Source organism: Pipra filicauda, unplaced genomic scaffold (assembly GCF_003945595.2).
Source record: "Pipra filicauda isolate LSUMZ 115617 unplaced genomic scaffold, ASM394559v2 scaffold2_size9829703_pilon, whole genome shotgun sequence".
NCBI lineage: Eukaryota > Metazoa > Chordata > Aves > Passeriformes > Pipridae > Pipra > Pipra filicauda.
The window spans coordinates 1,804,277-1,818,866 of NW_024104421.1; the positions used below are offsets into that span (position 1 = coordinate 1,804,277).

The following is a 14,590-nucleotide window of genomic DNA, read 5'->3' on the forward strand; positions in this document are numbered from 1 at the left end:
CTGCCACAGACCAAAAGCCCTTACACAGCTACAATGTATTTGATGTACTGCTACCTTACCTTTTCAGTTCAGCCCCATCCAAACGAAATATTCAGCTCATGCACTCTATTATTGCCCAATTATGTAAGCCAAAACAAAACTGAGGTGAGATCAGGAGATTCCACTCAAAAAACATATTTCTGGTCTAAACTTAACATTAGTAGTATGTTTTCTGTTTCTGATTTCCTTCCTGGATCTTTGCTCTTTACTGCTATCCTGCCTCCAGAGCACTCTCAGAATCATAGAGTCATTAAGGTTGGAAAAGACCTCCAGGATCACCGAGTCCAGCCTTTGACTGATCACCACCTTGTCAACTAGACCAGAGCGCTAAGTGCCACATCCACTTGTTTTTGAACACCTCCAGGGATGGTGACTCCACCACCTCCCTGGGCAGCCCATTCCAATGCCTGACCACCCTTTCAGTGAAGAAATTCCTGATGTCTAAACTGAACCTCCCCTGGCACAGCTTGAGGCCATTTCCTCTTGTCCTATGACTTACTACCTGGGAGAAGAGGCCAATCTCCACCTGGCTACAACCTCCTTTCAGGTAGTTGTAGAGAGCAATAAAGTCTCTCCTGAGCCTCCTTTTCTCCAGGATAAACACCCCCAGCTCCCTCAGCTGCTCCTCACAGGATTTACTCTCCAGAGCTTTCCCCATCTCCGCTGTCCTTCTCTGGACCCTCAATGTAAGCGGCCCAGAACTGAACACAGGATTTGAGGTGTGGCCTCATCAATGCCAAGTACAGGGGAACAATCCCTGTTCCAGTCCTGCAGATCACACTATTTCTGATACAGCCAGGTTGCCATTGGCCTTCTTGGCCACCTGGACACACTGCTGGCTCAATGTGCAGCACCCCCAGGTCCACTGGGCTGTTCCCGTTACAGTATTCCACTTGAACAAGGATGGATGAGGAAAAAACACATCTGTTTACAGTTTTCTTGGATACAATGAATACTAGCAGCAGTATGGACTGTTCCAAAGACAACTTCAAAACATGCTAAAGAGAGGAAGTGCTGTGTCAGTGAGGCTAACTGCAGCAAGTTGGAGGACAGATAGCCTAAGATCTTCTGTACATTAATTTGCTATGCCCCACACTGCTGCATTCCAGTCATGTGGTTTGTTTGATGTATCATATTCCAGCCCATAAGATTATTTAGTCTTTTTGTAAGATTAGAAAGAAGGGAAAATAATCCAAGCAGATCTACTTTTTGGCTCAACACCTGGAGACTGCTTAACCAAAACACAAGGGTTCTTTTATGTTCCTGCTCCTGACCACACCAGTGGCACAACCCGTGTCCCACAGGTTCTCACATATCCTGGTTCCCTACTCCCACCTGTAGGACCACGCCTGATCCAACTCCTGGCCCCGCTCCTTTGCTTTGTCCCGAGCTTCCATGGTACTATTTCCCAAACAAAGAGCTTTTTCAGGTATCAGAAAGTCAAAACCTGGCTACAGGAACCATATCAAATCCTATTTCTGATAACTAAATTCCATCTAATCTATTCATAATCCTTCAAACACTGTAAATATTTGTCTTTTGATTAAAAAGACAAAGCTAAAGCCACGGGGGGGGGGGGGGGGGGGGGGGGGGGTTGCATTGAAACGCTTTGCAGGACTCTCCCACCAGGTGCCTGGGGATGCACGTGTGCTCCAGGTCTCCCTTTTAAGGAGCCCTCATCCCCGAGGCTTCACCAGCTCCTTCCTCGGGGAAGGCAGAGCATCCCTAGGGTGCACCGGCTCCTTCCTCGGGGAAGGCAGAGCATCCCTAGGGTGCACCGGCTACTTCCTCGGAAGGCTGGAGGCAGAGGTTGCAGCAGCGGAGCAGTCCCGAGGCTGCAGCAGCTCCTTCCTCGGGGAAGGCAGAGCAGTCCCGAGGCTGCTCCAGCGGCCGCAATCCGGGATGCGGGATGCGGTCCCGACCGCAGTTGGATTGACCGGGACGGCAACTCCCGGGCATCGATCACTCGGCACTCAAGCCCGCCGCCTACCCTGGGCGCCGCCGCAGCGCTACAGCGCGGGACCCATCGAGGAGTCGGCGCTCGATTGCCAGCGGCGTGTCCGAGGCCGCGGCCGCCATGTTGGAGCCTGGCAGGAGCGACCCTGGGGGCGTCCAAGAAGGGCAAGGGCAGGTCCTGCTCCTAGGGAGGAATAACCCCGAGTCCCAGCACAGCCTGGGGGCTGATCTGCTGGAGAGCAGCTCTGGCAGCCTCGGTGGATGACAAGTTGACAGTGACCCGCCAGAGTGCCCTTGATGCTAGGAGAGCCCATGGGATCCAGGGGTGCATTGGGAAGAGCACGGCCAGCAGGTCGAGGGAGGTGATCCTGCCCCTCTACTATGACCTGGTGAGGCACATCTGGAGTGCTGTGTGCGGGTCTGGGCTCCTCAGCGCAAGACGGAAAAGGGGCTGCTGGAGAGGGTCCAGTGGAGGCCACAAAGGTGATGAGAAGTCTGGAGCATCTCTCTAGTGAGGATGGACTGCAGGAGCTGGGCATGTTTAGTCCGGAGAAGAGTGAGAGGGGATCGCATCAATGCACGTAAATATCTCAAAGGCAGGTGCCAAGACGACGCTGCCCAGCGACAGGACGAGAGAAGCAATGGCCATAAACTAAACCACAAGAAGTTTCCTCCCAACGTGAAGAAGAACAGCTTTCCACTGAAAGTGGCAGAGCCCTGGCACAGGCTGCCCAAGGGAGGGCGTGGAGTCTCCCTCTGTGGGGCCATTCCAAACCCCCTTCTTCCTGTGCCACTTGCTCGCGGTGACCCTGCCCTGGCGGCGGGGTCGGACGATCCCCAGAGGTCGCTGACGCCGCCACGATCCCGTTCCCGCTCCGTGGGCGGAGCAGCGGCGGGAGCGCCGCGCATGCGCAGCCGGGCCGCGCGGCGGTCCATGGCACAGGCGCGGTCGCGCCGTCCCTGCAGCCCGCGGGAGGAGGAGGAGGAGGGCGAGGGGGGGGGAGAAGATGCCGGGGAAGCTGAAGGTCAAGATCGTGGCAGGGCGCCATTTGCCGGTGATGGACCGCGCCAGCGACCTGACCGACGCCTTCGTGGAGGTTTGTGGCGGCGGAGGGGGAGGGCGGGCGCGCAGGGCCCGCGCGCTGGAGGCACCTGCCGGGCCCGCTCCGCGCTCCGCTGTGCCGGGGAACCGGCGGCGGGACGGGAGGGCGCAGCCTTGGCGTTGGACATCAGCAGGAATTTGTTCACGAAAGGGGGTGATTAGACATTGGAATGGGCTGCCTGGGGAGGTAGTGGAGTCACGGAGGTGTTCGGGGAAAGACTGGACTTGGCACCCGGTGCCGCGGTCCTGGTGCCGCGGTCCTGGTGCCGCGGTCCTGGTGCCGCGGTCTGCTGGTGTTCGGTCGTGGGTTGGACTCGGTGGTCCCAGAGATCTTCTCCAGCCTCATTGATTCTGTGATTAGGCAGATGCGTTGTAAGGAGGATGGAGAAGTAATAAAAGCATCTTTAAATCGTTTGTATCACTGAATATATGAGCGATTGTACAGACTTTGCTTTTAAGGCCAGTATTCGTGTTTCCGTTTAAAATTTAAAAACGTTTGAAAAATTTGAAGATTTAAAATGTCTGAAATAGTAAAATGTTTTCGAAGAGGGTTTTTAATCAACAAATATTTAACATTATTAGCGCGTTCAAATCACTTCATTGAACCCGAAGCATCTAACTTCAACCTTCTTTACGATCATGTGGTTAACAGGCAATATGTAGGGTGGTTTTTCAGAAAGGGGTTGTAAAAAAAGTTGATGTGCAAAATAAGTGGAAGTGTCCAAGGCCGGCTTGGATGGGGCTCTGAGCAACCTGATCCAGTGGGTGGCATCCCTGCCCATGGCAGGGAGGTGGGAACGACGTGATCTTTAAGGTACCTTCCGACCCCAACCATTCTGTGATTGCTGTTATTTCTGTTACATAATCCTTATGTTTTTTGGTTCATTATTTCCAATATAAATAACCTAGAACATTTCAGAAGCATTCCATAGATTCAGGAATCATACTCTCAGAAAAAGCAAAGAGGTGTTTAAAAATGGTGTGCAGTGAAAATGCATGCTGGTACCACAAACAGTGATTGAGATTGGCACAATACTGAAATTAAAGGTAGGAAGGCAGAATGTCTTTCTAGAATAAATTGAAAGGTCTGATAATATTAATATCAAAATAGATTTTGAGTATATAAGTCCTGATTTTGTTTGGTGCTTAAAAATTTGGTTGGCATTAGACACTAATGCCATTGCTTAGTGGGACAGTAAGTTGGTAGTAAAGTGAAAATGTATTTCTCATGTGCTTTCCAGTGGAGCTGAAGTAGTACACTATTCTACTTTATTACATGAATGACAATCGTTTAACTTAATTTTTCAGTGTTTTGTCAGCTGTTTCATCAGTCAGCTTTTAATTTAGAAAGGCTTCTCTTGTAGGCTGCCTTTTAATCCAATTTAAAATTACAACTCTGATGTGTGCTACTAGGAGACAGGGAAAACAGGGATAAGAAATACAGTTCTCTGAGTTTCACTTGGTCTGTTTTTATGCTGACTTAGGGGAAATAGTTCTCCTCCCATGTGGGTTATCTGTTCCCAACCTCATTCTCTGTGTAGCTGTGTAGCAAAGTAAATTTTGAAATTCATCTAGTTAAATACTATCTTAGCAAAAAAGGATAATAAAATTTTCCAGTAAGATCAGTTTGCTTAACTGGGTTAATATGCAGTTCCAGGAACATCTGGGCACAAATAAGGGTAAAGAAATACATAGGTGGGGGCCTTGCTTTTAGGACTGTTGTTTAGGAATAGTGTGGGAATGGCCCTTTCCACGTGTGGAGTAACTATCCTTTCCTCATGTGGAGTGGGCAATGCAGCAGGTGAGATTTATTTCAAAATAAATTGACCTTGAAACTATTGTTTTATTTTTCTGTGTGAGATTTTTGAAAATCTTTTCAACATGTTTTTCCTCAAGCAAGAATGAAAAGCAGATGTTAAGGTTCTGGTTGATCACTAGCCTTTAACTTCCTTGTTAAATAGTGCAATATAAACCTAGAATTAGAAAAGAAAATGAGAAAAGATGTGAAAACTCTTACTTGGCTCAGGTTGTGCAAAATAAGGACTTCACCAGCGTGTCTGATCAGGAGACAACGAGCACCATGATTGCTGATGGTCCCTTCCAACTCAGAATATTCTGTGACAATTTCTTCCATAAATGTGCTTCTAACTTTGCAAACAGCAAACAGCAGTGTGGTGCTTGATTATCTTTACAAGCTTTAATGAACTAGCTATAGTACTGGAGAAATTCAGTTATAACAGCCCGGGGCTCCAGGGGAACTAATTTACTCCCTAGATAACGTGTTAAAATAGGTTGGGTGGAGCTCGGGACTGCTCTGTCTTGGCAGCTTCTGGGACAGAACTGGTGTTTAACTGGTGGCTCTGTTAAAGCCAGTGCCAGTATCACTTTATGGCACTACTTTGTGTGATGGGTACCCATTCCACAGGGCTGTGCTGTCCCTTCTCTGAGGGCACACAGGCTGCATCCACCCACTTTGGGATAACCAGATGATTTTGTATGCTAAGGTTTAGTCCCGTGCCTTCATACTACTCCAGCTGATGTATGTACAGTGATTTATACAGAGCTAAGTGTGAACTCATAGTTGGTGATTTATGCTTTCTAAATTAACTGTGTGTACTTAAGCAAGTGCAGAATCTCTTCAGAGTCAGGTTATGCACCTTTGCAAAATAATCAACATATTATTGAAATAGATGAAGTGTTTATTTAATACTGTCTTGAGCAAAAACATTACAAAAATTACTATACAGTTTTCAAATCTAGGCCTAAATTTAGTCTCCAAAATCATTTAGACTTTTAAAAGAAGACAACAGTTCAAAATCCCCAACTGTCTTTAAATGCAGCATTTCTTTTATATCAGCACACTCTTTATTTCCATAAGAATCACAAATGAATTCAAAAACATAACTTTGGGTACTTGTAAGTACCATCAGATACTTGGTATGACTTGAAGTACTAATTTTTTTGAGAGGCAACCTTCAGAGAACTACAAGTGTTTATAAGTGGTTTGGAATGGAAGCTGCAGTGAAATAAAGGCTCCTACATGGTGCTGTGTGGTTTTGGGATGTATGGAACATCACAGAAATTCAGTTTCATTAAAAAAAATCAAAAAAACCCCGCTACAAAACCCAAACTGGGTCAGCCTGAAATAGATGCCCGTGGAGACCAGATGGAGCCTCCTGAAATAGGCAATTATGTGGTTGAAGGTGCATTAATAAATAGAAATATGGAGAATACTTAATTTTTAGTAGTGTTCTCTCTCTATGTGTCACACTCCCAGGTTGTTTTTATATTTTTTAATCAATTTTCTGTTAAGCCGATTCAGAAATCTTAGAGAGACGAGTAATAGGCCATAAACTGTCAATGTTTGGGTAATTTTTCCTTACAATATTTCTAAACAGAGGGCAAGGAGAGTATACCAAGTGACTTTGAATAGCCAATATAAGCAATATTTTTGCCTTTCAAGTGATTGAGGAGGAAAAGAAACAATTTGGATATTACGAGAGTGAGATTGGTTGGAAGTGTCCTTGGTTGATGGATAGTGATATATATAAATCAATTTAAAAAGCCACTCTCAGTGAAAAGAATATGATTTGTTGAAATTACTGAAATATATATTTGAAATTATTTGTGTGTGTAGCTTTAATGAGTCTGTGAATTTACTTATTAGTATGTATTATTGATAATTGAATGTTTGTATTTTAGGTGAAATTTGGAAATACAACATTTAAGACAGATGTGTATCCCAAATCACTTAATCCTCAGTGGAATTCTGAGTGGTTCAAATTTGAAGTAAGTATTTTTTAAGAGTTTGCCTCTATCTATATAGACACTCTGGCTTAGATGCCCTTAATGAAATAATTGCATTTCAGGCAGAAAATGAGTTTTGAGCACTGAAGTGTGTTTCTGCCTAAATACACACAAAGCCTTTTCAGCAATCCCATCTGCAGTTATACCTTGTTTGCTAAAGGTGTCTCGTTGGCTTTTTAGGAGTGTTTGTGAAGATAAAAGCTTGCCAGCTTGGATCCAACTCAAATGTTGTTCTGGGTACTACTAGAAAAGACAAGAGTGAGGTGAAAGTGGGGGGAAAAATAGCATGGATTGGTCTTTCAGATCTGGGTACAGGTATTCTTGTATTTTTTAAAATTTGGGGTAAGAAAAGTTAGTTAGTATTTGAAGTGTTAACATGGGTTGCAAGAATGATGCGCTTGACAAAGAAGAAAATGGAAAATTCCTGTGAGAAGATTACAGAATAAAGAGCTTGGACAACAATTACTGGACACTTTCTCTTCCCGTTTCCTTATGTAATAATGAGGGCACTCTGCTTTTTCCTGTAATTGCTTGTTGCTTTCCAGGATCTAATTTGTTGATGTCCTTTGACATTGTGCCCTGAACAAGCGTTTACATGTTCTTTTTTGGGGTTTTTGTTACTACATTTTATTTGTTAAATTAAAAAAATAAAAAGGTATTTAGAATAAATTAATTGATAAAACATTTGAATATACATAATGGTTCATTTATAGTGTTCTCAGATAATATCACAGGATAAACATGGTTGTAAATACATGCAAGTGATGTAGTAGCTGATAATGTTAAAACATTTTAGAGCAAATATAAAATAGTAAGGATGAGTAGATTATTAATCAACATGGAATGCATGATTAAGAGCATCTCTTAATCAGCAGCACATGTTGATTAAGAAAGTAGTACTGTGGTGTTGAAATTCAGTCAGTTTTCCTTTTTTTCATCTTTCAGTTCCTGGGCTCAGTTTTGTGGGGAAGGGAGAAAGAGAACTCCTTCTCTTCATGCAGAAAGAGTTTTTCTGACAATAACAGATGTCTCAAAATTCGTCCTTTTGCATGGAAAAATGGATATGGGAAAGACAAGAGACAAACAGCAACACTGAGAAAATAATAAAAAAAAGAATCCCACATTTCAGAGAGTGGAAAAACACTTAACTGCTTAAGACATCCTAAGTGTGTGCACATGTGTGTAGTTTAATCTTTTTTACAAGGCTACATGTTACAATTCTGCAAACACTTACATGAGTCATCCCTTTGCATTTAGCAAACCTGACTCTTGGTTTGTAACATGCAGCACAAAAAGTTGTACAATGTCTGTCTTTGTCCTAAAAAATAGTCAAGGTATCTGCAGGTGGATTATTGCACTTATTTAGGAAATTACCTGTCTGCAATTACTGGATTTTTACAGCAGGTGGTTTAAAATGTCTTCTTTTAAACCACTCACCAGTGGTGAAAGCACCACTAATCATAACATCAGGGTATTATAGTTCTCTGGGATATTTGATCTTAAATTTTAATTTTTTTTTTTTTTAATTTCAAAGTATGTATTGGGGAGATAGGTGGACAATCTAGAGAGTGGAATTTTGATATATATAATCACCATAATCTTGCATTTTTTGTTCGTGATAACTGTATTTCCAGGATCTCACCAGTCTCTGAAGGGTAAAATCAAAATAAGTGAATGTGTTGAACTGAAATTCCACATTTATCTCTGCCAGGTCACTGTACATAACTAACTCTCTCCTCTTCTGTGTTTGTTTTTCAGCAGTGTTTCCCTGCACTTTTTTTAAATACTCAGATTCCATGTTAATATTTGTTTCCAGGTAGATGATGAAGAGCTACAGGATGAGCCTCTCCAGATCACAGTTCTTGATCATGACACCTACAGTGCCAATGATGCCATTGGCAAAGTGTACATAGATATTGATCCTTTGCTCTATAGTGAAGCAGCTACAGTTATTTCGGGATGGTTTCCAATTTATGATACTATTCATGGTAAGATTTGCTAATTTAAAACAGTCCTGTGTGAGATGTAATCTCCTTCTTGTAATCTTCCTTTCTGTAGAACATTACAAAGAAATTTGTAATAATTTTAGCTTTGGGAGCTGGAAAGCTACTTTCCTGGCTTTTTTTTCCCCCCTTATTTCTGGCATGAAAAGATTTCTGGCATAGGAGTCCAGATTAGTGCTTGGCAGAACGCCTTCCACAGGGCTTGTGACAAGTGGAAAAAAACCCTTCACTTGGTATTTAAAGTAGTTACTGCAAAAATAACATTAAAAAAAAAAAGACCCAAACATACTTTTCCAGTTACCACGTGTTTAATAAGTGAATATCATTTTGCTGAAGTTATTTGGGGTGTGCCTTCCTGGGATTTGGGATAAACTTCACTTGAGATCAAGGGACAGGATGTGACATATCTTCAACAGGATGAAATTCCTTTTCCCAGCAGTGAGTGCTCTCAGTGCTAGGGAGATTTCATGAGAGTGTCTTGGAGGTGTGAGAAAATGAAGTTAATGATATTTTCGCTTTTGATTTTAATGAAACAGCTTTTTCTTGGAAAGTCAGTCAGTTTATACCATTTAGCTTGCTGCTTGAGTACAGGACATTTATGTGGTTGCCCTTACTCTCTTTGTTCATTATTCAGTGTGAATTAAGTCACCTAACTGGGTTAAAAGCTAATGATAAATCACTGTTGTGAAATTGTTTGTGGTGTTTACTAGATGGGCATCATAACTGATGCAAAGTATTTTTTATATTTAAGAGTTATATTAAAGACTTTTTTTTTTGAGAAATACTGCATATGTTTTTCTTATTTATCCTTTTGTTCGGTGCACGTTTTCCTATCATACATTTTCTTTTGAAGCTAAATTAGGTGAACACTTGTCTCAGGATGTGTACAACTTGTAAGTCAGAGAGAGTTATATTTCTCTATGTTTTTCTAGATCTGTTGGCATTTCACATCTTTTTTTTTTTTTATTTAAGTGGAATTGGAATCAGTATATCTTCATTCTCATAGCACGAGATTCCAATTATCTTTTCTCTTGGTGAACAGTAATTGATGCTTCCTTAAAAAGAAAGAAATAATGTTCTTAAATTCCTATTAATTTTTTTTTTTTTTTGCACCTCAACGTGATTAACTGTGAAAATATATGAACTTGAGGCAGTTACAGTAACTGAAGGCTTCTGTCTCTTGGAATTTTGGAATTAGATCTTGCTGACTTTATTGCAATAGTATCTAAGTCGAACAATGAATCTAATGTTGTTGCTTGTGTCATATACTTATGTGATAAAGGCTTCTGAAGACACTAGAGATCAGACTCATCAAGAAGTTTAGTCCTCAATATGTCAGAACCTATAATATGTGAAGTGGTTTTGTTACTGGGTGGGGAGAAAGAAGAAAGAGCTCAAAATAGGAAAGTAAAAAAAGTAAAAAACGAACGTCTGTGTTAGGAAATATTCCATTATTAGTAAGATTTAATTGTGGCTGAAAACTAAAATCTATCTAAAAGGTCTGTAATACCTTACTTTTTGTATACTTCTTCTCACAGTTAAGGTATTTAGCAAACAATTAATGTGCCATTCTGGGGTTCTAGAAAGAACCATAATTTTTTCTCGCTTGGTTGAACTTTAGAGAGTGGCTTTACTGCAATTTTGAAAATTCAGCAGAAAGAGGACGTGCACATGCACCCTGCAGCAGTGGGGCCGTTGCAGCACCAGGAGGCTGATGGCCTCTTTTTCCCAATCCCATCTTTCTCCTAAAGCCCTGTCTGGTATGACAGGTATTTGAGGACTGTTGTTTACGTCATTTCAGCCTCAAAGGCTTAGCAGCAGAACTAGAAACTTCCTCTTGGTTGGCACCTCTGCAGATGATTTGAGAGGAAGGACAGGTCTTCCCGCTCCCCTGGCCCAGGCTGGAGTTGACACCTGACCTGCCAGTTCATTATTACATTCTTTGCAGAAAAACTGACTCAGTGGTAATAGAAACTGCATTAATTACTAATAATAGGGAATAATTAATAGGGATAGTTTTGTATTGATACAGCTTCTGATATCTCATGGCTTTTTATTGATAGGTATACGTGGGGAGATCAACGTGGTGGTGAAAGTAGATCTCTTCAATGACTTAAACAGATTTAGGCAGTCATCCTGTGGAGTCAAATTTTTTTGCAGTAAGTAGAGAAAAAAAAGTTCATTGGAACAGAAAACCTCTCTCCCATTTTTCTTTCTTTACCTGTTCTGTCAGTCTCCCTTGTATTGCCAGCTTGTTGCATAAGCTCAGTGAAGATTACATTGAAGCCAGTAGAAAATGCATAGAATTGTTTGATTTGCTTTTTGTTTTTAATACATTTTTACTGTCCATAGTTCAAAACAACATAAATAACTGATTTTTTTTCTTTCTTTATTTATTTAAGTTCCATTTCAATGTCTGTGAATAATACATAGTGTTATTTTGGGTCTATATCTTGTTAGAGAGACACAAAGTGAAAAGGTTTCATAATGGCACATGTTGTAACTGAATCACTGGCCAGTTATCTTACTGGTGTTCCATGGTCTCCCAGAACAAAGCTGCCTGGGCACGTCCACATTTTCCCAGAAAATCACGTGGATAACTTTCTGGAATCGTTCACATCCCTTTTTATATGTAATTTTATTTTTTCTTGTAATTCTTGGCTCATAGACTTATGTCTTACATCTTTTATATATATTTTTTTAACAGCTACATCTATTCCTAAGTGTTACAGAGCAGTAATAATTCATGGATTTGTGGAAGAACTTGTAGTTAACGAAGACCCAGAATACCAGTGGATAGACCGAATTCGTACTCCAAGGGCATCAAATGAGGCCAGACAAAGACTTATTTCACTCATGTCAGGTATTAAATCATGTAGGCTGTCATGGTTATTGCTGCTTTTAAAAATATTCACCATTTAAATAACTGCCTTGCTTAAGATTGTGTGTGATTTTTGGGATTAATTATGTTTGTTTTTTTTCAGTTCACAGTGTCTTCTCTTTCTGAGGATTGTACTGTTCTAACTGATGGCCAGTACGGCTGACTTTTTTTCCCCCCCTTCTTTGATGAAGCCATCCTGCTTCTAATTTGTTGGTTGCTTGTAGCAAGGTCAAAGAAACCTGTGAAACTTTTTTGAAGATGTTCTTAACTCATATGAGGAGTATTACTAGAATTTTAACTCAAACAGTTAAAATAATGAACAACTCTACTCTCTTTAGACTACTTTGAAGTATGTGAACAAATATACACCATCTGAGATACAGTGTGCATTAATACTGGTGTTATTCATCCCGTCTGATTGAAGCTTGGGTTATTGTTCTGTGAGGAAAGGCTGAGAGAGCTGGGATTGTTCAGCCTGGAGAAGACTTTGTAGTGGCCTAATTGTAGCCTTCCAGTACCCAGGAAAGATGGAGATGGATTATTTACCGGGCCAAGAGTTACAGGAAAAGGGGGCATGGAATCAAACTGAGAGTAGGCTTAGATTAGATATTAGGAAGAAATTCTCTACTGGAGGCACTGGAACAGGTTGCCCAGAGAAGCTGTGGATGCCCCATCTCTGGAAGTCTTCAAGGCCAGGTTGGTTAGGGCTGTCAGCAAGGGGTTGGAACAAAATGATCTTTAAGATCCCTTCCAACCTAGGACATTCTGTGTTTCTATCATTCTGATATCTGTATTGCCTTGCACTGATTCTGCACAACATATTTACAGTTCCTGGAGAGACCAGTGATTAGAGTCAGTTGTCTCCACAGTGTCAGGTACAGAACAAAACACCCTTGTGCCCTTGGTAATTGCACACTAAGAGACAAGAGGCAGTCAATTCAAGATGGATAATCTTGAAGGTGTAAGGAACAAAAAGAAATGAAACATAGACACCAGGATGATAGGCAGTGGTTTCAGTTCTATGCTTGGCTCTTAATGTTGTTGTGTTTCTTGTAGATACAGCTGTGTTTTAAGAAAGGTACTAAAATAAATAGTGAGTTGAGTTTTGCAAGCATGTGTGGAGATCTTTAGTAGTGGGGCAACGTAGAAGAGGTCATGGAGATGTTACTCAGTGTCTTCACTGTGAAAGCACATTTTGAGGAAATAAAGTGGAAAAAACCTATTGTCATAACTGACATGAAGACACTTTTAATATAGCTTCCTGTTAATTTACAGGATTAAAATTTGCATATCTCTCGTCTTGCACAAACAGTGCAAGTGGATAAAGTAGCACATGTGGAAGTGTTCTGTTAGATTTTATTAATGGAAGTGGTTAAGAGGAATAAAACCAAAACACCTCACAGCAATACTGTTTCATGTCATGTGATAAAATGTTTCACATTGCAATCCGTTACTGATGGCCACACCTGGAGAATCCTGGAGAAATCTGTAACTTCTGAGAGTGAGCCAGGCTGTTTTACAGGTCTGTGTCATGTTATGTGTTGTTTATATTAAAAAGAATACGGTCTCAACCTTGGCTTGGATGAAATCCCTAGCACTTTTCACTCAGCTAGGAACTTCATACACTACCTCAATCTTCAAGATTTTTCAGGACCGGTACAGCCATGATTTCAATTAAGAAGTTTTGCAATAATAACCTGTGCTGGTAATTTTAAAATCAAACTTCAAGAAAGCAGTAGAAACCAGGGGCAGGAGTTGGGCTTTGATGATCCATGTGGGTCCCTTCCAACTCAGGATATTCTATGATTCTGTGACCATTTCATTCCACTTGAGTTCTCAGCAGCAGTGACATTGTTAGGGCTGTCCTTTGTGACAGTGAGGATTTTTCAGTTTGTTAACAGAGGATTTTGGAAGTCTTTAATTGTCATCATAAGAGAGATACTTTCTACCTAAGTATGACCAAAACAATCTAGCTACATAGATCCATTAAATATGGTTTTTTTAAACATCCTGCTAAGTAAGCAGCAATAACACACTGTAACACTGTGTTACAGTCACAGTCTTTCAGTCCTTATGTGCAGCTAAAAGAGAAGTGGCAATCTTTTGTTTGCAGTGGGAGAGGGCAAAAAGTATGAATTAGGTTGAAATACGCTTGAATAAGTTTGTAAATAAAGAAATTATAGATGCCTATCCACATAGGTGTCAAAAATGCATTGTTCTGAACTGTGTGGAGTATTTAGAAACTTACCTGAGTTCCAGGACACATCTTGACTGTCTCTTTCTGTAAATAAACAGAAAAAGGAAAAAACTAATGAAAATAAAAAGTAGATGGGGAAAAAACCTGAAATAACATGTTATTTTGGCAATCAGAGTGGATATGGAGAAAAAAAAAGAAAAAAGTTATGCAAGACATTGGTATCACACTATGTTATAAGAGGCAGAGGTTGTGACCAGCTCCTTGGCATAATTGTGTAGGGTTGCATTTATTACCTGTTCTACTGACTTGGTTGGCAATTCCAAAAGCAGAGGTCAAAGACCACGAAAGAGAATAGGGAAAGTTCACTGCAATTATGAGCTCTTTACCTTTTGTTTTGTAGGTGAACTGCAAAGGAAGATTGGCTTGAAGGTGCTTGAAATGAGAGGAAATGCTGTTGTTGGTTATTTGCAGTGTTTTGATTTGGAGGGAGAGTCTGGACTGGTAGTGCGAGCCATAGGAACAGCCTGCACGTTGGATAAATTAAGTAACACATCAGCATTTTTACCTGCATGTAACTCCCCATCCAAAGAAATGAAGGAGTAAGT

The 14,590-nt window shown here is 41.3% G+C and overlaps 1 protein-coding gene across 15 annotated transcripts in view; it reads left to right on the top strand.

The window, feature by feature from the left end:
- The first annotated feature begins 2,919 nt into the window (after positions 1–2,919).
- C2CD5 (C2 calcium dependent domain containing 5) overlaps positions 2,920–14,590 on the top strand; it is a 65,533-nt gene continuing 53,862 nt past the window's right edge. For 14 of the 15 annotated variants that reach the window (XM_027726555.2, XM_039383146.1, XM_027726558.2 and 11 more), the window contains exons 1-6: positions 2,920–3,092; positions 6,800–6,886; positions 8,721–8,892; positions 10,971–11,066; positions 11,615–11,770; positions 14,386–14,584. In XM_027726555.2, the coding sequence (XP_027582356.1) occupies positions 3,003–3,092; positions 6,800–6,886; positions 8,721–8,892; positions 10,971–11,066; positions 11,615–11,770; positions 14,386–14,584 (800 nt within the window). In that variant the 5' untranslated portion in view covers positions 2,920–3,002. Of the gene's footprint in view, positions 3,093–6,799; positions 6,887–8,720; positions 8,893–10,970; positions 11,067–11,614; positions 11,771–14,385; positions 14,585–14,590 lie in introns of those variants that run through there. The other variant, XM_039383150.1, reaches the window with a different exon arrangement.